Below are 23,352 nucleotides of genomic sequence, written 5' to 3' on the forward strand. Positions count from 1 at the left end.
CATCTGCATCCATCTTGCCTTCACCAGCGCCAACAACAGCTTCCCTCCCACACCCCGACCAGCACCATCACCGTCACCACCTCCTTTACAAGAGCTCTCATTATCATAAACACCTGCAACCACCACCACAATGCTTCCCTCCCTTCATGCATTACTTCACACAACTGTCACAAACACACAAATGGCAAAAGAAAATAAAACGTCTTCGTCCGTTGTGTCTCGCCCACTCGCCCATCGTCGCTGTCAGCCGAGGCGTAAGAATATCCGGCCTAGAAAGAACTGACATGGGAGAAGATAAAAACTGGTGTCACTCCCTAATGAACATGTTTCTTTGGCGATGGGTTTTTTTCCCGCTCTCCGCTCTCTCGCTAAACGATCTATCCGTGTGCCTGAATTCCTGCCTGATTCTCTGCATACCTGTCTGTCTTACCTCCTTGCCTGTCTCTCTCACTGTTTCCCCGCCAGTTTATTCTAATGTCTCCCTGGTTATTATTTTCAGTGGTTCCTGTCCGATTCTTTGTGTCTCTCAGTGTCTTTATGTATGTCTCAGCGTTTCTGCTCTCTCAACTTTTACAGTTTTCTGAGTCTTATGTATAAAAGTAAAATCGTGAATGCGGCTTCAGCTTGAAAGACGTGTGTGTTTTTTCACTGAATAAACAACGTGTTTGTGAGGACAAATGTGTCGCATAAAGTGAATAATTCCGTGTTTTGTGCGAGGCGGCGCCCGAGGTAAGTCTTCGTTAGTGTGTTTATGAATGTGTGTGTGTGTGTGTGTGTGTGTGTGTGTCAGAGAGAGAGAGAGAGAGAGAGAGAGAGAGAGACGAGAGAGACGAGAGACGAGAGAGAGACGCGATTTGTAATGATACTAATATCACCCATTACGACGAACCGAATAGCACGGTTTTCCAGATTACGCAGGTGCTGGTGGCGGAGGAGGCGGTAGCGATGGCGGTGGTTGTGATTATGGTGGTGGAGGTGGTGGGTGGCGGTGGTGATGATGGGAGGGGGAAACAGTGGTGGTGTAGGAGGCTGTGGGGGCGGTGGTGACGGTGGTGGGGCGGTAGTGGTGATGGTTGTGCTGGCAATAGTGGTAGTGTTGGTAGGCAGCGGCATCACCACCACCTCTCACGCTCGTCTGCACAGGCTCTGGAATGCGTCACGACTAATATCCGCCTTCTGTTGACAAGCCCGGCGAGCTGTTATGCCTTGCCTGCATCCCCCCCCCCCCCCACACGAGCTCCATCTTAATATTAATCCCCAGTCTGTCCCTCCATGATAATAATGGGAATCAGTGGGCCGTGCGGGCTGGTGATCGCCTAGCCGGGATTAATTACTTCGTGACTATGTACACAACGGACTGAAGAAGCTGCGGCTGCATAATCGCCGAGCTTACAAGACCTTGAGGCCGCCCCAAATAGGACCTGCTCGTGTATGGCCTCGTGCCCAGAGCCTGTTGTGAAGTTTCGTGGCTGTGAATAAGATGGAAGTGAAGAGAAAGGCCGGAAGGGGAGGGAGAGAGGGACAGACCGAGATCAAAAAGAGGGGATGCATGTCAAGGGAAAAGGGATGGATATCAAAGTGAACTTGCTTTCCTCTGTACAATACTCTTGACAATTTCACGATATATGTAGGCATGTGTGTGTGTGTGTGTGTGTGTGTGTGTGTGTGTGTGTGTGTGTGTGTGTGTGTGTGTGTGTGTGTGTGTGTGTGTGTGTGTGTGTTTTAAAAGCACACAACACGGCTCTTGGTGGTTTGCCTTGTGGTTAAAATATGTATTTCATTAATGTGAGTGCTTTCATAACGCACAATGGTTGACACAAGGAATATATAGCGTGAAATTTAAAAGAGGAAAAAAGCTACACATAATAAACCTAAAGAAGGTAATGAGGAAAAAAATGATAACTTGATGCACATGTCCTTCAAGGTATCAAAATGGAGGCAAAGAATTAGGTTATCATAGTTTCTTTGACGTCCCTCTCAGTATGGCGTCCCCTCCTGAAATTCTGCTGCACGCTGACCAGAGACGCCCACACACACTCGCCGTCCGCCGTCAAGGCCAGCGAGCCTCTCTACACTCCAACATCAAAACGAGAATTTCCAGCACTTTGCCCTCGTTTCAGACAACAGCCTTGCCGCCACCCCTTCCTTGATACACAACTCGCTGACGCAGACTTTTCTGGACGAATACCGAAGACACACACACACAAACAAACAAACAAACGTACACATCCCTCACTTTTCCCTTACTCTCCAACTCATTTCCAGGACATTCATTTTGCTACCGGCCATTTATTTACCGTCTTATTGGCCCTCAGGAAAGGCTCTTGGCGACGAACCCTGCACACACACACACACACACACACACACACACACACACACACTCTCTCTCTCTCTCTCTCTCTCTCTCTCTCTCTCTCTCTCTCTCTCTCTCTCTCTCTCTCTCTCTCTCTCTCTCTCTCTCTCTCTTGTAACACAATCAGTTCACTCAAAAGAAACAGCACAGCAACAACAATCACCCTCCCTTTCAGGTATGCATCGCCCACTTTTTTTTCTTTTTTTTTTTCTTGGTCGCTTTTCTTGTTCACCTGAGGTCGGATAATCTATTTTCAGGTACATTTGGTCGGTCTCCTGGTCTGTATTTTCAATGTAAATGTTTTCCGTTACCTGACGAAGCGTTGAGATAACCTTATTTTTAGGAGTATCTGTGGTATTCTGAGACTGTATTTTTCCGCAGGTCAATGTGTTTCCGTTATTATTTCATTTTGTCACATGGCTTTAGATTCGAGGACAGATTGTCGTTTGTGAAGCAGGTCAGCTCAACGATTTCCTATTATTGTTCTCTTTCTCTTTCCTTTGATACACCTCGCTTTCATGTTACAAGACACTGGGGAAACACATATTGCCCTATTGATCCGAGGAATACCAAATATCCTCCGAAGAAAACATGCTATTCGTGGTTAGTATTGTTGCATATTTTCATACTAGGTTTATTTCCTCTCATTATCGAGTCGAATTTTTTTCTATGACTATGTTCAACCTTCCTCCCTCGTCTCCTCCCCTCAAGCTCCTCCTTTCACATCCTTCTCAGTAGCAAAGTAATATGTCTACGAAAAGCGTCACTCATTTTACCTTGAATCACAGTTTGCTAAGGTCACCGATTGCCTTCCTTGCTTCTCCTGGTCTCTCCTTCTTCCTCTCACGTTATTCGCATCTTTTCTTTTATTCTCTCTTCTATTTTCCACCCTATATACTCTACATTTCTCTCCTCTCCTCTCCTCTCTCTCTCTCTCTCTCTCTCTCTCTCTCTCTCTCTCTCTCTCTCTCTCTCTCCTCTTCTCTTCTCTCTCTCTCTCTCTCTCTCTCTCTCTCTCTCTCTCTCTCTCTCTCTCTCTCTCTCTCTCTCTCTCTCTCTCTCTCTCTCTCTCTTCTCTTCTCTTCTCTTCTCTTCTCTTCTCTCCTCTCCTCTCCTCTCCTCTCCTCTCTCTTTCTCTCTCTCTTCCATACCTTTCTCTTCCCTGATGATGCCAGTTCGGGAAAATGTATCGTTCATGTCACTTTCAGTCCGTTGTCCAAACATTAATGTGGCTTATTTCTTCCCCTTTTCACTGCTTTGTTTTTCTCTCTGAACGTTCTCTATCCCTCCTCTCCGTCCTGGTCTCCCTCTCTGTTATTTTTATACACTATTTCTATTCATTTTTTTTCCCTTCCCTCAACTTTTTTCCGTCCTTTTTTTTCTCTTCTCCTCTCATCTCTTTCACACACGACTCCGGTGGGGTTTTTTTTTCCCATGTCGTGTCTTCATTTCCTCCAGCTTTACTTGTTTTTCTCTCCCTCTCTCCTCTCCCCCCCCCCCCTCCTTATCGATATCTCTTTCCTATTAACACTCGTAGAACCAGAAAAAAAAAAAGTGTACTCGCCACGTTGTTTATTCATACCTCCACACGTAACGATAACCTTGCTTCCCTCTCTATATATACGTACTCTCTTTTTCTCCCTCTCCGCACCCCTCGCTGCCATAGTATTTCGCCTCTGGGAAACGTGTCATTCATATTGCTATTAATCCATATTTTACGAAACAACTACCCTTTTTCTCCTTCCCTTCGTTCATCAGGTACAATTTTCTCCTCTACTCTGTTTTGTTTTTCTTACTTCGTCTTTCATACATTTTCTCTTACAGTACTTTTGGCTCCAGATAATATGCCATTCACGTTGTTTTTCTCATCAATATTTCACACACAATCATGGCTACTCTCTCCCCTTCCTCGCTTCCCCTCGCCTCATCTGAGCAACCTTGCCCTTCTAACCTCTTCCTCCTCCTCTCCTTCTCTATGTAGATTAAGAAACATTGCCACTCACCAAACTTTTAATCCATATTTCACACACACAGCGATGGCTACTTCCCCACTTTCCTCACCTCCCTTTGCTATACCAACCTGTACACATCCTTTCCCCACTCTTTCCTTTCCTTTTCCTCCTCCTCCCTCGCCAGACCTATTCCCTACCATGCTACTCCTGATCAAGAAAACGTCCTTCAAGTTACTTCTAATGCTTCACGACCACGGCATCTCCCTTCCCTTTCTCTCCTCTCATCTCCTTCCGTTCCTCTCAATCCGTATCTCTTTCCTCTTCGCGTATTGTTGACTCCTCCTCATCCTTTTATCTGACAAAACTCGACGTCCTCTTCTGGGCTTCCCTCCGCCTCCTCCCCCTCGCTCCTGCCTCGCCAGTTTCTTCAGCCTAATGTCATTGTTCCTTCCCCTCTGCGGCTCTCTCCTCATATCTACTCATAATACCCTCCTCCCCCTGCTCTCCTTCTTCTCTCGACCCTTCAATCTTATGTTGTTGTTGTTTTTTATCTCTCTCTCCTCTGTGCGTCTTCCTAGTATCGTTATTTTTTTTTTTACGTCACGCTATCTTCCAATTGGCGTCTTCTCTCCTCTTCTTCCTTTCTTCTTCCTTCTCTACTTGTTTTTGTGTCTCTTAACTATAAGTATTCTTCTTTTCCCTTCTTTCTTTCACGCCCTTCTCTCATTACTCCCCTCCCTTCTCTTCTCCCCCTCACGCTCGCCTCCCATCACTCTTCTTCCCTCATCCTATCCGTCTCTTCCCCACGCCCTCCTCCCATCATTCTCATACAGGCACTCCCTTCCCTCTGATAATACCTCCTTCCCCTCTCTTCTCCCTCTCTCCATTCACTCCTTTTCCTATGTCTTCCAGCTACTCTTTCCTCCTCTTCCTTCCTTTCTTTCTTCCCTTGCCCTTCTTTCTCTCTCTTGTTTCCGTTGCTTCCAATAAAACCTCCTTCCCCTCTCCTCTACCTCATATTTCAATCATCTTTCCTTATTTCCAGATGTCTTCCCGCTGCTCCTTCCTTCCCTTCCTTCCTTTCTTCCCTCGCCATTCTCTCTCTCCCTTGTTTCCCGTGGTCTTCTGCTCTCTCCTTCCACTCATCTTCTCCTTTTCTTATGTCTTCCCGCTTCCTTCCCTTCTCTTCCTTTCTTCTCTCGCCCTTCTTTCTCTCTCTCTCTCCCTTGTTTCCCGTGCTCTTCTGCTCTCTCCTTCAACTCATCTCCTCCTTTTCTTATGTCTTCCCGCTTCCTTCCCTTCTCTTCCTTTCTTCTCTCGCCCTTCTCCCTTATTTCCGGTGGTCCTCCCGTCACTCCCATACAGCCACTCCCTTTTATGACCCGTAATATTGGACCAACTGAGCCTTTATTTCATATGACATAAAATTCCGGCACGCTTGTGAGTTTCATCGTGCTATTCATATAAATGCCTCGCCTTGCGTGTACCGGGCGCACCTGTTCCTCGCATTTTATTAGCGCTGCCTATATTTAAATTCGCGTTCATTCTCGTGTGTGTATAAATTTTAGATAGATAGATGGATGATAGGTAGATAGGCAGGTAGATAGATAGATAGATATATAGATAGATGCAGATAGATAGATTGATAGATTTAGAAATAATACTACGTTGTTGCTCCTAGCCAGTGCAGCGAAATGTAAGGTGTTCGATGTAGCATACCTCCCTTGGGTAACTAAAGATTTTTATATTATTGGTTGGGGGGAAGGGAAGAGCGGGAGGGGAACAAATTGGCGGGGAAGGGAGGGGAAAGAGAAAAGAGGAAGGGAAAGGAGGGGAGGGAGAAAAGAGGAAGGGAAAGGAGGGGAGGGAGAAAAGAGGAAGGGAAAGGAGGGGAGGGAGAAACAAGGAAGGGAAAGGAGCGGAGGGAGAAAAGAGGAAGGGAAAGGAGGGGAAGGAGAAAAAGGGAGGGTGGTGGAGGAAAGGGGAAGGGAGAGGAAGGGAAAGAGAAAAAGGGAGGGGAAGGAGAAGAAGGGAGAGAAAAAGGAAGGGGAAGGAGAACATGGGAGTGGAAAAGAATGGGAAGGAGAAAAGAGGAGGGGAAAGGAGGGGAAGGAGAAGAGGGGAGAGGAGAGGAGGGAAAGGAGAAAAGAGGAGGGAAAAGAAGGGAAAGAGAAAAGGGGAGGGGAATGGAAGCAGGGGAGGAAAAGGGAGCCAGGGTAAAGGGGTAAAGGCAGGGGAGGGCACAAGAGGGGAAAGGACTGGGGACTAGAGGGAGGGTTCAAGAGGGGAAGGCGAGAGGAGGAGTCGGAGGCATAATGAAGTAGGGGAGGGGAGGCGAGGGGAGGATAAAGGAGGGAAGGGGAGGCAGGTGAGGGTTGGTAAATAAGTTAAATAGCTAGACCAAAGGGAATATAGGAGGGGAGGGAATAGGATGGGAGGCGAGGGGAAAAGAATAGAGAGGTGGACAGGGAATGTGAGCTGAGAGAGAGAGAGGGGAGTAGAGTGAGAGGAAGGAGGGGTACAGCTCTCAGGAGACGGCTAAGGAATCGATGGAAGGGGAGGGAAGAAAGGGGAGAACATGTAGGTGGGAGGGTGGGTTACCGGAAAAGGAAGCCACGGGAAAAGAAAGGAAAGGGAGAGAGCGGCTAAGAGAGGGGAGAGAGAAGGCCTACAAAAGGTGGGTTTATGGTAAGGTAAGCAAGGGTAGGGAAGAGAAAGGAGAGTAAGTTAGGGGAGGACATGTAGGAGGGTAGGTTTCAGGAATATGAGGGGGGGAGACGGAAGGGGCGGGGAGGGGGAAGGCGTACAAAAGGTGGGTTTATGGTAAGGTAGGCAAGGGTAGGGAAGAGAAGGGAGAGTAAGTTAGGTAAGCAGTAAGGGAAAGGGAGGACATATAGGAGGAAGGGTTTCAGGAATATGAGGGAGGGGGGGGGGCGTAAGGGGCGGGGAGAGAGAAGGCGTACAAAAGGTGAGTTTCAGGTAAGGTAAGGAAGGGTAGGAAAGAGAAGGGAGGGGAAGGCAGGTAAGCAGCAAGAGAAAAGGAGGTGAAGGATGGAAAGGGGAGAGGAGGAAGTGCAAAGAAAGGGAGGGAGTTTGGGTGAGGTAAGCGAGGGTAGGGAAGAGAAGGGAGACTAAGTTAGGTAAGCAGTAAGGGAAGGGGGGGCCATGTACGTATTATAGAGAAGTAGGTTTTAGGAAGAGGAGGCGAGGGGGGCGGAAGGGAGGGGGAGAAACGACAAGGAGAGGGATGGGAAGGGGTAGGGGAGACGGAACCATACTGGGAGGATAGGTCAACAGTAAAGGAAAGGGAGGGCTTGTAGGGCAGTAGGTGGAGAGTGAGGGGAGGCGAGGGGACGGAAGAGGGGAGGGGAGGCACGGCAAAGAGACAGGAGGGGAGGGTGGGTGAGCAGTAAAGGAAGGGGAGGCCATGTAGAAGGGTAGATATCAGGAGGAGGCGAGGGGAAGGAAGGGGGAAGGGGGAGGAACGCCAGAGAGAGAGAGAGAGGGAGAGAGGGGGAGAGGGGAGGGAGGCTGGGTGGGTTTGAGGTATACGGCCTTTCTTTATTGGTTTAGGCGAATAACAACTTTTGCAGCCCAGATTGGTTTTCATTCGACCAGCGCGGCGGCCCCTTTGCACCGATTATCTATTTGTGTCTGATTGTAATTACGACACCAACTTCAAAACAAACTCAGGCCATACGTTCCGGCCGGACTTTGGTGCCGATGCTATTGTTAATGTTGTTGCTGTTGTTGTTGTTCTACGACTCCACAAAGGGGAAGGGGAGAATATGTGACCAGCGTTCCCGAAGTATCGTACTCATTGCATTGTATTTTAGTAGTTTCTGACCAATAACTATAGCAAAAAAGGACATAGAGACATCAATAAATAGGAGTTTTAACGCTAACTTCAATTTTCTATCGTCATTTGTGTAGGTACGAGAGTTTGAGGCTTAAAAAGGATGAATACAATGTGGTGAATACGATAATCTGGTAACCTTGTATGTGACCCCCAAAAACATGTAAATTGAAGTCTCTCTGCTGGATAAAGGCCAAAAACTGATCTAAACACAAGGAAACAGGATATAAAGTACTATTGATGCTACCCATTTCTCCTTCTTCCACCCCTCTCTCGCCCTCTTTCTCTCTTTTTCTCTCTTTCATCCATTCTCCTTCGCCACTACTACTACTACTACTACTACTACTACTACTACTACTACCTTCCTTTCCTGTCTCCCGTCCTCATCTTTTTTCCGCCTCAACTTCCTCATTTGCATCATCTTCTCCTCTTACTCATACTCTTTCACTACTTTATACCGTTCCTACCTTGATCCATCACTCTCCTCTTCCTCTTCTTCCTTCCGCCTTTCCAACCTTCTCCTCTTCCATCTACCTAACATATCGTCTTTCACCTCTCTCTTGCTCCTACCTCCAACCATCACCCTCCTCTTCGTCTTTGCTCTTTTTCTCTTCTCCCTCCTCCGCCTTCACCTCCTCCTCCTCCTCCTTCCCTTCCGTAAGCTATACCGTTACCGCAGTGACTGTAAACCTTTATGGTAAGCCTTTGCTCTCCACAAGCTTTCTATTACCTACTTTATGTCCCTTCCTCATCCGTTTCTGCCCCTTCCTCGCTGCTAATCTCTTGCTCCGAACATGAGTCATCGTTCTCCCCGATTCCTCTTTCCCCATCCATTTCTCTCGGTTAGTCCTTCGTGTCTATCGTAAAATTTCTTCCCTCTTTCCTGTGGTTCTCGTTGTCGTCGTCGTTGTCCTCCTCCTCCTCCTCCTCCTCCTCCTCCTCCTCCTCCTCCTCTTCCATCTTCTTTCCCTCTTTCTCTCTTTCACTATATGCTTCCCCTTTTCTCTAAGTCTATTTCGTTTTTTTTTTTTTTTCAATGTCCCGACGTTTTATTTTTTTCTTATTTTTCATTCTCCAGTTTCTCGTCCGTCACCACCACCATCTCCTCCTTCTCCTTCTCCTCCTCTTTCTCCTCCAATTTATATTCCCCTTTTCCTCTAATTCTATTTCTCTTTTTTTTTTCCTTTTCAATGTCCAGACGTTTTGTATTTTTTCTTATTTTCCATTCTCCAATTTCACGTCCATCACCACCACTATTTCCTCCCCTTCTTTCTCCTCCTCCTCCTCCTCCTCCTCCTCCTCCTCCTCTTTTTCTTTCTCCTCCTCCTACTCTTCTTCCTCCTCCTCCATTACATGCTTCCCATCCCTCAAATTCACTTCCCTCTTTTATCCAATTATTTCCATTTTTCTCTGTTTCAATTGTCCTGCTCAACCAATACCTCTACCTCTATAACCACCACGACCTCCTCCTCCTCCTCCTCCTCCTCCTCCTCCTCCTCCTTTTCCCCTTTCTCCTCCCCCTGCTTCTTCTGCTCCTTCTTTTCCTTCTTCTTATCCTCGTCCTTCGCTTCCTACGACCAGCACAATCATCCCAGTCATATAATCGGTCAATTTATGTATCCTTTTCGTAAGAATGAGACCATCTAAGAGAGTAGAATCTTTCCTAATAAAAAAATGTGATTCGTGTGTCGTGGTTGTGTTTAAATATTATATACACTTGTAACATAATCATAACACCATCAATATAGCGATCGTACGCCGTCATAAAGCTCGTTAAGTTCCATCTATGTCTTGCGTTGTGGATAATGAAGTGTTAGTTATTTTCTTTCATCACGCTGACTTGGCTATGAATTATATAACTACCGTGTTTGTATACCCAGACATTTCATGAATCTTTTTATGTGCAGTCTTGATCAAATTATATAACATAACCAAACATGACACTCACTACGATCGTTTCCTCAAATATTTTACGTCCTTTTTTCCATGAAGAATCTTGAATAAACTATAAAAGACATTTGCATGATATTCCTTTTCCGGAAATTTACTACTTTCTACCCCGTCGTGCATCTGAGAATGACGTTATCCCAAACTGACTTCGACAGGCACATCCGTCGCTGTCGTATGATGTATTGATTCACTTATTATCCCTCCCGCACGAATATGACACACGCTCATCGCCTACTAATACACTTCCACTCAAAATTCTTACTGTCTTAACATTTGCATTTGTCACAGATTAAATTCTCTATCATGTGATTCTCGTCGTCATCGATGTCGTCCTCCTCCTCCTCCTCCTCCTAAACTAACCAGACCTGACCGAACCTAAAACTGGCAGCAATTACTTTCGAGTGAATTAGGTCATCAAAAGTTAGTCCTTTCATCCCACACACTTTTTGTAACTTGCTCTTCTGTTTCCATTTTTTTCTATCTCATCTCTCACTTTTCTCTTCTTTTTCTTCATCTTACTCCTGCTTTAGCTCCCTCTCCCTAATCCTCTTCTTTTTTCTTTTTCCTTTCTCCTCATCTTTCTTCCTCTTTCCGGTCCGCCTCCTTATCGTCCTAATCCTCGGAGTTCCTTTTCTCCGCGTTTCTCCTCCTCCTTCTCCTCATCCCTCCACTTATTGTCGTAGTCATCAACCTTCAGTAGCGGCAGTGATGGCTTAAAGGTCACTGAAGAGATCGACCCAGGATTATGCTCTCTCTCTCTCTCTCTCTCTCTCTCTCTCTCTCTCTCTCTCTCTCTCTTTGCTAGGTGAACAGGGGCTACACGTGAAAGAAGATAAACCCAACTTATCTTCACCCGGCCGGGGAATCGAACCCCAGTCCTTCTGGTTGTGAGGCAGACGCTCTATCCAATGAACTACCGGGCAGTGTGTGTGTGTGTGTGTGTGTGTGTGTGTGTGTTTACATTCATGCTGCAGGGTTACATAATATACTTTTTACCACATACGCACACCAGTTACGGTTCGAGATTGGAGGGGCGCCAGTCCCAAACCAGAGGAATTTATGTATGCAAGTGCGTTCGTCGAGGAAGTATTAAGACGGCTCATGAGAGGCTAGGCGGTGAGCGAGTGTCTCCCTGCACGCCACGGACACCACAGAAGAAAAAATAAGAGCCAGGCACGGACCAGCAGCTACCGACTCACTCGATACCACAACGCAACGCAGTGCCACGTAACAATCACCTCATATCCCTTTCATGCCTCAATTACCTATGACAAAAACCGTGTATAAGATGAAAGAGTATTCACCAACCGAACTCTCCACCTTCAATACGCACCACAATACAACTCACTGTATAACCACAACAACCATCACCTCGCCGCCACCGCCGTCTACTAGTCGTCGTTCACGCTTCAAATGGCACAATAGTACACAGGTAGGAAAAAAAAGACTAGCCATTGTCCGACAGCCACACACTCAATATCGCAGCACAACACCGCAATTTCCATCGTCCTCTCACCACCGCAGTCACCAAGCTGTTATGGAAGCTCGAAATAGACCAACAAACAGAGAACTTGAACACCCAAACACACATCTGCCGCCAGGAAATAAACGACATCTTCCACATTCCAGCCCAGTCCTTCACCTCAGCAAACCACCCTCCTTATCCACGTAAACACGAGACGCCCCAACGAGTGGCAGCCCCGCAGACTTGTGGAAAAACAAAGACAGAACCCCACGACTGCCACAGGAAGGAGCACAGTGAACTCTCTGATGCTGCCACGGCCAAGATGCGGTGGAGTAACGGGACTACGGAGGTCGAAAAAGACCCCATCAATTTCCAGTGCGGTGATGATGGCCACGTCTGCCGCAGCGGTGGGGAGCGAGAGGATGACAGAGGAGCAGGAGGCGAGGCTAGGCAAGGCGAGGGGCGGCGAGACGGTGACGGGTGCCGCTGCTGCTGGGGATGACAGCATCGCCACCAAAACAAAGCGCTGTGGGTTAGCACAGAGGAATGTGTTTTGGGATCCGGCACGTACGGTCAATGTGTTCGAGCTGCGTCCTTGGTTTGGGGTTAGTGTGAAGCCAGCACGGCGTTACTGAAGGGTTAAGAGGGTTCCTATCTCGTCCCTCCCCCTTGTCTTCGCTTCTCATAACTTGGGGACAGCAAAAGCATCACACTCCTGGAAAAGATGGAAAGAGGAAGGAGAGAGTGTCTGGCGTATTCGCCGCCGACGCTGATGTGACTAAATCAAGGCAAACGAGCTCACTGCATCAAAAACTTAGACCATTACGAAGACTCAGATACATGCAATACTTGTAAGTTTCCCAAAAGCAATTCTCTTATATAGCGGCCACAGTCCAACACAAACAATTGCTAACGAACATACAACGTTAACACAAAGAGTATGTTGAGGTATATTATTGTTGATGGAGGAATATGTAGTATAATATTAGTGAGTTCGCGCACACACATACACTCCTCCCCCCTCACACACACAAAGCAAAGCAAAGCAAAGCAAAGCAAACAAACAAACGAACACACACACAAAAAAGCAAACAAACAAGCAAATACACACACACACACACACACACACACACACACACACACACACACACACACACACACTGGTGTATATAGTTTATCAAGTTTACAGAAAAATAGTTTAACAATAGCAGATGAGCTAAGGTTTACACAAACCTATACACATATAAAGGCTGATGTACCCCCCCCCCCCATCCACCCCTTCACAGCGGAGAGAGAAAGCATTGTCGAGGGAGAGGATGCCGTATCGTTATCACCAGTGGGAGTTCCATGAATAATCACCGGATAACTGTACACAAAAATCTCAGGCGAAAAATGTCACAAGGTTCAGGCTAAGCGCATTGAGAGGATTTCTAGCATGGAAGGATTCCGTTCCGAATAACACCAGTAGTGCAGCGGATAAACACAACATTTAGCCGCAAAAATATCTCTGGATTCGCGCAAAGAGCACAAAGGGAAGCTCTCACTATCGAGGGAAAGATGCCGTTCTATACCCCGACTGGAAGGTAGGTGGCTGGACCCAAAACAGGGCCACCATATCCGGAAGATCAATAGAGCTGCCATGGGAGCCAGCTTTGTCCACGCTCACCCACCCACTCACTCATACCCGCCTGGCCGACCCTATTCCCCGGGCCTGAATGGCTCTCCCTCATCCTCCGAGTCCAGAAAGTAGTAGATAGTGGTGGGACGGGGCGCTCGCTAAACTCTGGCGCTTCTGTTAATAATTAAGAAGAGGAGAGTGACCTGGGGCGGCAATGCTTTGTAATCCTGGAGAGTGCGTGGGTCGTAGCGTAACTTTTCGTTCACGTGTTAGTTTTACATTCCCCGTGATTTTTTTTAGACTTTTATTTTGTTGTACTTTCCTAAAGGGTGAGACGCTGTGTATTTGGAGAGAGAGAGAGAGAGAGAGAGAGAGAGAGAGAGAGAGAGAGAGAGAGAGAGAGAGAGAGAGAGAGAGAGAGAGAGAGAGTGTGTGTGTGTGTGTGTGTGTGTGTGTGTGTGTGTGTGTGTGTGTGTAGAAAATAGTTTAACATAGGTATTCTAACACTTCCAGTCTTATGCACTCAGAAGGGTTTTTGTGTTTGATTGTTTTTTTCATGACAGCCTGTTCATATTCCTCCATCTTCTCTCTCGGGGTAGGGTGCCGGGTAATCTCTAGGAGTGACTGTGCCGAATAATTTAAAACTCTTCCCCTTTTTCGTTCTTTCTTTCCGACCATCGTAACTTTGATAGTGCCTGTGCCTTGCTCCATATGACTTTTTTTTAGGGAGAGTTGCCGTGTAATCCAAGAGAGAGTGACTGTCGATTAAACCTCGCTCACATTTTAGTTTTCCATTTCCCTGTGATTTCCGGAGTGGCTGTGTCGTCGCATTTTTTCTACTCCTTCTGAGGGTGAGATGCCATTTAATCAGTGAAAGTGTCAATCGGTCATGTCGTTTTGCCATCGCACATTTGCTTGATGCTTGTCCACTCTTTTACCTTCTTAAAACAAAGTGTGTAGTTCTCTCTAGAGTGAGTGTGATTCGCATGATTCAATTTTTGTTTACTAATACAATCCTTCTTCCATTTCAACTGCATTTTAAGTCTTTGTATTATCTGAAAATTGGCGGAGACAGCAGTGTTCGTCCATAAACTTCAGTCACCTCTTAGTATCGTATAACTCTCTGATAACAGTGAGTAACGATACACAGCTTGTAAATATGATAAAATATTAAGTATGACGCAGTTTCTTCTTGTCATATTTCTGTGCGACGAGTTGTTGCTACGACCATTTTTTACTTAGATTTTAATATATATAAGAGAGAGAGAGAGAGAGAGAGAGAGAGGAAATTAATTACTCTTGCTGTATAAGCCGCCTCTATCGTGGTAGGAAATAAATCTGTGGTCTTTTCTTGCTCCCCAGCCTCCACTTCGTCATTTTTTTGGTTCTTCTCACCCACCACCGTTTTTTTCTTTGCGTCTTCCTTGCAGTTTTGTGTCTCTTCTCCTCTCTCGCTCTCGTCCCATCTCACACTCTAGTACCCACACCGCTCATCCTCCACTCTTTTCCGCTCCTCTTCCTCCTCCTTCCACTTCGCTTCACTCCTCGTCAACACACAGCTTCACCGACCACTCCGTCACTCCCCCTCGTGTCTACAACCTTTCTTTTGCCTCTCAACGTTTTCATGTTTTCCGCGCTGGGTGGTGGAGAGGCATCGCGACTACCAGGAAAAAGAGTCCGACCAACGCCCGGATAATGTAAAAATCGACGCGATACGAGGAGCAGCCACCCTTTGTTCTCCTGACATCTCATTTCCGTCTCCCACGCAGGAAATCAGCGACGTATTAGACGCTAAGATGAAACGAAATGTCGAGGCGATGAAATGCAAAACAACACGACATCGATTTCTAACGGAATTGGAGTCATAATGTTGTCCGTGTTAAAGAAACGTGAAAGATTCCAATAATTGCTTCCACGATCTGACGCACTAATGATGAAGAAAACGCAGTCCGATTCTTTTGTTTTCCCCCAAATGGTTCAGAAATTCTTCCTGGGTCGTAACGTCTAAACAAACACACACAAAAAAAAAGCGAGGCTCCGTAATGCAAACAGAGCTCCGTAGTGCAGGAGTTAGCGAGCTCGCCTCACAACCGAGAGGTCTAGGGTTCGATTCCCTGGCAGAATGGAGACGGATGGGTAGTCTTCTAGCCCCCTATTACACCCAGCAATGATTGGGTACCGGGTGTCAGTCGGGGCTGTGTTTCGCCTCCCGGATAGGTGTGGGGGTGAGGTTTCAGCCGTGCCAAGAGATCCGTCATTTGTATCGCCATGCTCATCAGGGGAGGGTGGTGACGGGCGATCGCGAGTCTATCGCGTGGTCAGACCATGGTCACCCTCCCTAGCTCCCTCCCTCTTCCCCTCCCTCTAACCGCCCCCCTTCTCTCTCTCTCTCTCTCTCTCTCTCTCTCTCTCTCTCTCTCTCTCTCTCTCTCTCTCTCTCTCTCTCTCTCTCTCTCTCTCTCTCTCTCTCTCTCTCTCTCTCTCTCTCTCTCTTATAATTATTTTTCATCTTATTGAAACGTGGCATAGAGCTCAGTGATTGCATCTACGGTAGTGTTTTATATGTTCTTTTGAAGCTGCAACATCAAACGCTGATCACCTCTGAGGCCTTTGCCGGACCGTCGAATAGCTCCAAACAGTCAATAAAAGCTCAGCAAGTGTCTCAGCGTCAGGCTCAACGGCGGCGTCTCGGGGAAAAGAAGGATATTTGGCGGCCGACGCGCCGGAGCCGGTTTACTCGCGCCGAGACACGAATTCTCAGACCAATCATGTCACCGGAACGTCGCCAGGCAGCAGCCACGACGACACCACCGACAACGGAGCTCAAAATCTAAAACGTTTTAAATTCCGTTGTTGTTGTTTTTTGTTTTTCCTTCAAGATGGAGAGCGAGAGTTGATATCAAGCACAAACAGAGGCGCCAAGATGATACAACATTGAAATATTAAAAGATTTCTGATATAATATTTTTTTTTCCATGATTCTATTCACAACAGCAAGATAAATAGACATGCGAATGTATGTGAATTACAAACATTAAAAATTATTTCAGTTACTTTTTAGTTATTATATCAAAAATTAATGTACATATCCAAATGAAAAAAATAGTTATATTTTCCAACACAATTTGTTCCATAGAAACAGACTTCATATTCCTCAGCAAGGGGAAGATGAAGAATTAGTTTTCGGAAATTAATAAACCTCCCTTCTGATAAACTCCCTCATGCACACCAGCACACTACCTTGTCGTGCTCTCTGTGGAAAATTAGACTGATCGAGACAGTACTTCCGCCATGCATGAAACATTGCATTCCATAGTTGCTTTTCGACGCTTCCTCTATATATTTTCTTAAACTTGAAGCACATCAAGAAGTTGCTTTGTAAACACGCACCTCAAGCTTATCTGCCCCCTGCAATATTACCCTGGTCCTCCAAAGACACCATTTGTCTTCCTCACACACACACACACACACACACACACACACACACACACACACACACACCGGGAGAGAGAGAGAGAGAGAGAGAGAGAGATGGGGGTGTGAGGCATTGAGAAAGGCAACAAAAAAAGGAAAAAATAGGAGTAATGAAGAATCAAAAGTGAGGAACGATGAAGGCAAAGGCGTAGGAGAGAGAGAGAGAGAGAGAGAGAGAGACTCTTTCCAACGATACCAGATGAAAGGAAAGCTGATGCAAAGAGCGTGGCAGAAGAGGAAGAAAATGGACGTGGAGGAAAAGGGAGAGAAGAAGCAAAGAGGAGGAGGAGGAGGAGGAGGAGGAGGAGGAGGAGGAGGAGGAGGAGGAGGTGTCAGTTGAGAAAGAGGAGGAGGATGAAGGAGAAGAGAGAGGAGAAAAGCCAGCAGAAGTTGGAGGATAGGGCAAAGTGAAAGAGGAGAAGGAGAAAGAGGAAGAGGAGGAGGAGAAAGAGGAGGAGGAGGAGGAGAAAAGAAGATGAGAAAGGGAAGGAGCATGAAGAGAAGAGGAGAAAGAGAAGGACCATGGGGGGAAGAGAAGGAGGAAGACGGCGAAGGAAAGAAAGGAAGAAGAATCACAGTGAGGCTTTCTTGGAGCATGGAGGGAGCGGGATGCTGCAGCGGAGGGCAGGAGAGTGATATTTCCTTGTTTCCTGCGATGTGACCTTTGCTTCCAACACTGGTCGTGACGCAATGCCATCCCAGGGAGAAGAGGCGAGGGATGCTGCCGCTGCTGAAATGGGCATTGGCATTTATCTCGTCAACACGGAATGTTTCATGAAAATCTGTTTACGTGAATCTTTTGTATAGTGAGTGAATGTGTGTGTGTGTGTGTGTGTGTGTGTGTGTGTGTGTGTGTGTGTGTGTGTGTGTGTGTGTGTGTGTGTGTGTGTGTGCTGAATTTCTGAATTTCATCCACTAAGCTACTGTTGACGTAATTTTTCTTTCCCCTGGCTAAAGTCTGCTTAACACTCACTCCGACAACAACAAGAAGCTGAGCACAAATGGCTATCAGGAATTTCATGTCTCTCCTTCAGCATTCATCGACGAATTAACTCATTTTTTTCCCTTTGGCATTTTCCTCATTCCTCCGAATTTCTTTTTACTGCACTTGACCAACAATAAAAATCAGTCATTGTATGAAAAATTGACTTGAAATTATGGGTTATATGGGGAAAAACTATTGCATTTTAGCCTATGGAGGGATCTGTCCCCTTTAGGTCTATGGCAGGTGGCTGGCGTAGAAGTTAGCACACTAGATATAATGATGAGAAAGTAGGCACTCACTATAACTTTATGCTCGTGAACAAGCAGGCAAAACTAAATGAAAAATGCGCGATCATAATGGCATTTTTTTTTAAAGCAGAAATTATAACTTTATATTTGTACATCCTGAGGTGCTACATACGTATTTGATGCAAAAGAGAAGTGATCGTTGTTACTCTCTCTCTCTCTCTCTCTCTCTCTCTCTCTCTCTCTCTCTCTCTCTCTCTCTCTCTCTCTCTCTCTCTCTCTCACACACACACACACACACACACACACACACACACACACACACACACACACAAAACACTTACTCCAATTCCATTTTTTATCCCTTTTTTCCTCAACCACCCTCCTATCTCAACCTCATTTTATCTCGCCGTCTCTCCCTATTACATGCACAGAAAAAAAATGACATAGTTCTCGACAGTGGGTCATCTCTTTCCTCTCTCCCTGCCCTACAGTGCTGGCGCAGCTCACCGTGCTGGCCAACGAGACGGTGAAGATCCCTTGTGACCTGTCCACCCGGGGCCTGGCGGACGTGGCTCTCATTGTGTTGTGGTATCGCGGCGCATCACCTGCACCCTTCTACAGGTAGGTCCTTCGTGTGCATCTCTAAAGATAATCTCTCCGTTTTTAGTTTCCCAAGTCTTTTCTTTTATGTCTGTATGTCTGTTTATCTATCTGTCTGTTTGTAAGTCTGTCGGGCTGTGTTTCTTGCACTGTCTGAGAATATGTATGTCATTCTGTGTGTAAGTATTTATACGAGTATTTTCCAGTCTCCGTCTTTCCTGTCCGTCTGTCTCTGACTCTTTTTGTATATATTTATCACCGTCTAGCTACATATCTATCTGTATAAAAAATTGTCTGTCTACCTGTCTATCTATCAATATCATCTCTTTAAACGATTTTTTTTTTTTTTCATGCAACTTCCGGGAACGGCATGAATGTCAGTTTTCAATAACTTGACGTTTGGTTCGTCGGCGCTGCAGATATGGCCAATTCATTTACCTCCAACGAATAACGGATTAACCGTGAAAAGCTGCACAACAATCAAATCACAATATTAATACGGATAAACGCAATGCTTTACCAAAAAAAAAAAAAGAAAATGGATAAACTCCAAACTCAGCTCCCATCAAGCAAGTCGCAGGGTCTGATTACGCCGAGTGACGGGAGAAACTAAATCATGAAGAAGTGAACAACACATCAAATAGGTGTACGCGTCTGGCGCAATATATATGAAATTCCGTTCTGTCAACACGGGAGAGGCAATATTTAAAGTCACACGGTGGGATGCGTTTAAAACTAATCACGTAAAAAAAAATAAAAAGAAGCAACACTGTAAAGTTAAAGTGGTGGTGTTAAAATAATCAAGTTAAAAAAATGTCGTCAAAGGGGTAATGCGCTCAACGTCACGGAAAAAAATATATATAAAAAAAAAATCTAACCAACATCGTAAAGTTCATGCTTTTAAATAGTCATGTAACAAAAAAAACAAAACAAAAAACAGCGGAGTGATACTTTTAACAATTCCGGTAAAAACAAACCTTACCAAAACCGTAGCCGAAGAGGGGATGCGTTCAGCTAATCAAGTAAAACCACATAAAAACAACAACCGTACCAACACCGGAAAGTTTAAAGGGGTTATGCGTTTAAATAACCAAGTAAAAAATAATAGTAAGCGGAGTAATACTTTTAACAATTCCGGAAAAAACAAACCTTACCAAAACCGTAGCCGAAGAGGGGGATGTGTTTAACAAATCGAATAAACAAAACAAAAACAAAAAACACCGTACCAATACCGAAAAGTTTAAAGGGGTTATCCGTTTAAATAACCAAGTAAAAAAAAAAAGTAAGCGGAGTGGTACGTTTTAGCAATTCAGGCAAAAGCAAACCTTATATCAAAACCGTAGTTGAAGAGGGGGATGCGTTTAACTAATCGAATATACACACACAAAAAAAAACACCCTTCACTTAACCTCACTTAATCTGCCTTTACCTAATCATGTAAACACGGAAATAGCAACTCCCTATCCGTAAACTTGCCCAGATTATATGCTGTAAGCTGTGTAGTTAACTTCTTTTCGCCCTAAAAAAAAATATCCGATTCCCTTTAAGTTGTCAAGATATAAAGATCAGAAAACCATTAGGCCGCGGAGATAACAGGCCTTTAAAGAAGCACCGCCGGCACGGGAACCTTTGAGTCAGTAAGCCTTGCGGGATTAGTGTGCTGAGGCGATCACGGTATTTCAGTCTGATAAAATCGTAAATTAGGTTTTCCCATATTAACAGTACATTAGGGCAGCGAAGTGTGGTCCTCAGATAAGCTGGTCAACTTGATTCTCTTTCTCACGCCCTTCATTCACAGGCAGGTTGTTATACTTTATATTCTCATTATAAGATGTAAGTGAAATAAAAAATGGACAATTGTATTTTTATTTTACGAAAACAGCAGTTTCCGCTCCGTGGTGTAATGGTTAGCACGCCTAGCTACGAATCCGCGGGTTTGAGTTCTATTTCAGTCCGGGCAGTCAACGCACCCCTCACCCGGCACTTCTTCCTTCCTCTTGGATTGGTCGATTACTGGATACCTGGGGAATCCTATGGAGGAAGGTAACCCAGATAGCACACCTGCCCTGTGTCCCGGGTTAATGGGTTCTGACCCACCACAGGCTAAAAAGACAATGAGACAGAGACGAATGCTGTACAACACGCAGCGAGGCATACGTTTCCGACTTTACCCTTCTGTGGTCTATTACAAGAATCCATTGTCTGAACGCACCGACTCTCCTCCTCCTCGCCCCCACCCCACCCCATCTCTCTCTCTCTCTCTCTCTCTCTCTCTCTCTCTCTCTCTCTCTCTCTCTCTCTCTCTCTCTCTCTCTCTCTCTCTCTCTCTCTCTCTCTCTCTCTCTCTCTCTCTCTCTCTGTGTTTTCTTTTTATCACCAGCACATGCACAACAGTACTAAGCCCTACCTTGATCCAACCTCAAATTATATTTTCCCAAGCACCATTTCAACTCCCAGAAGCTGCTCAAAGTGTTCCTTCTGTTATTTTTGTAAACATGAACAGAAACATTCCGTTCGCAAGTATTTTGTCAAGACGTACAAACACGAGGCGCTTTTCTAATTTTGTTGTACTGCAAGCCGTATAGTCTACAAGTAGCTTGTTTGCCTCACCACTGCCGCCGAGGCCTCCACACCCGTTGCTGTTAGCTCCTCGCGGATCGTGGCTGGTTAGCCTTAAGCCCCAAGCCTGGCACACACTCGCTCCAGGCAAGATCTTCCTGGATAACAACACTGACACTGCTTAATGGTGCACATTAATTCTGCTTCTTTTGTAAAACCCTTTTAACGACTCTCTCTCTCTCTCTCTCTCTCTCTCTCTCTCTCTCTCTCTCTCTCTCTCTCTCTCTCTCTCTCTCTCTCTCTCTCTCTCTCTCTCTCTCTCTCTCTCTCTCTCTCTCTCTCTCTCTCTATATATATATATATATATATATATATATATATATATATATATTTTTTTTTTTTATATAGTGGCTGAGGCGCCGCTCAATTCAGGAGAGAACAGTTCAGTTGGTCTGGCGGATTCGAGTCAGCATCCTTGTTGGTCTTGACTCCCACGCTATTCCCTTTTCTCGTTTCACGTTTCATGTTCTGTTTCCTATTTACTAGTTCGTTGTAAAAATGTTTAACAATCTTTTTTTCGAACCGACCCTCCGTCCACATTTTATTTGCTTTTTCCCTTTTTCGAGCTAACACATTTTTCCATGACCCGTTCCATTTTCTTTTGGCATAAAATACAAAATATGTGCATTAATGAAAGTCAAAGGACATCCAAGGCCGCCACAGCGACCATTAGTCATCCCGGGCAGTAGTAATGCTGGAGTCAGTGTTTTAGTCAGCAGCCACGTCACGGCCGCGTCCTGGTGACTGTCAGGGACACCCTCGTGTGACCTCACCATCCGTCATGGCCGCCCCATTTGGCACGCACCCAAATCTGAGCCCCACGGCTGCCGCCCTTCACGGAACGGCTACACCAACATCTCTTAAAGCTTAGCACACACAGCCCCGACCCTCTACGGTGGACAAAAAGTATAAAGGAAATAGATGGCCGTAGCTAAGCATGTACTGATAACTTTCAAACGGTTTTTTCATACCTATGATAGAACGATTCCATCACCCACCGAGGGAGCACCAATCACACTTTTCTCTAGTCGCGGTTATCATAATAATAATCATCATTATCATCAACCATCGCAGCAATCACAATCAAACTGCAGGACAAAGTCTTTTCCCGACGTCCTCCACCTCTTTTTGTCTGATAGTTTATTCCATCCTGCTCAGGTAAATGTTCAAATTTCATCTTTCCACAAAGTCTGCTCAAACTTCAATATACAAATTCCCAGGTGCCATTCTGTTACTTTGGCTATCCACTCCCAGGTTGCTATTCTGTTACTCTGAATATCCATCTGCTGTCACTTCTACGTGTTTGACCTGCCCAACAACTCTTACTCTTGACCGTCACCATGGAGGGTATCGGCATATAATACACGATATTTTCCTATTCATTTGTCTGTGCACATTTCTTAGTTTTTTCTCCAGATTTTTTGTAGAGTACCAAATCTCTGAACAGTATGTTCAGACAGACAGGACACATTCCTATTGCTGATACTACGGTTTTCTAAAAACGTTCCGTTCTATTCCTATTGTTTTCTGATTGATCTTTCGTTCGCTGGGTTTCAGTAACTGTTTATCCTACAGATAGATTTGGACTCCGATCATTTTTGTTGTTGTTGCCCTGCCAGAAGATTACTATATACTGCGTTCGTTTTTTACTCTAAAACTCTGTTCTCCCCTATTCCTGAAAAAAAAAACATGAAAACCTCACATATAATGAGAGGGACAATAGTTGCCCAGAATTAAAGCATGCACCCTTATTCCTGAAAGGTCTAAAGCAATAGAATAATACGATCTCAGAAACTCCAAGAAGGGGAAAAAAAGTGACTGTGGATAACTTTAAAGAATCATCCACGTGATTGTCCCTCAAAGCAACCCATCACGCACGACAGCTCTAAGGACACAAGAGTCATTCATTACTTGTACATTTAGATGGTCATATTAAAATTTAAGTAAGTTGATTGTTTAAACACATACATCTAAGACACGTCATCCCTACATCGAGGCTGCAACAAAGAAACAAAATTACAGGCGGAGAACATGTGTACTTGCTCTAGGCCTTAACACTTCACTTTTTTTGCTTTCTCTCTTTTACAGCAAAGTTGGCAATTTAAGGTGGAAAAATAGCGAAAAGTCCTCGCCTATCACTGCTCCCACACTTCTTCCTCATGCGTCTCTCTCTCTCTCTCTCTCTCTCTCTCTCTCTCTCTCTCTCTCTCTCTCTCTCTCTCTCTCTCTCTC

General features: G+C 45.4%; 1 protein-coding gene across 6 annotated transcripts in view; it reads left to right on the forward strand.

The window, feature by feature from the left end:
• Positions 1–23,352, forward strand: part of LOC127007147 (nephrin-like) — a 102,900-nt gene that overhangs the window by 51,196 nt on the left and 28,352 nt on the right. For all 6 annotated transcript variants that reach the window (XM_050877826.1, XM_050877845.1, XM_050877853.1 and 3 more), the window contains exon 2: positions 18,393–18,522. In XM_050877826.1, coding sequence (XP_050733783.1) covers positions 18,393–18,522 — 130 coding nt within the window. The remainder of the gene's footprint in view (positions 1–18,392; positions 18,523–23,352) is intronic.

This window comes from Eriocheir sinensis, chromosome 3 (assembly GCF_024679095.1).
Source record: "Eriocheir sinensis breed Jianghai 21 chromosome 3, ASM2467909v1, whole genome shotgun sequence".
NCBI classification, from domain to species: domain Eukaryota; kingdom Metazoa; phylum Arthropoda; class Malacostraca; order Decapoda; family Varunidae; genus Eriocheir; species Eriocheir sinensis.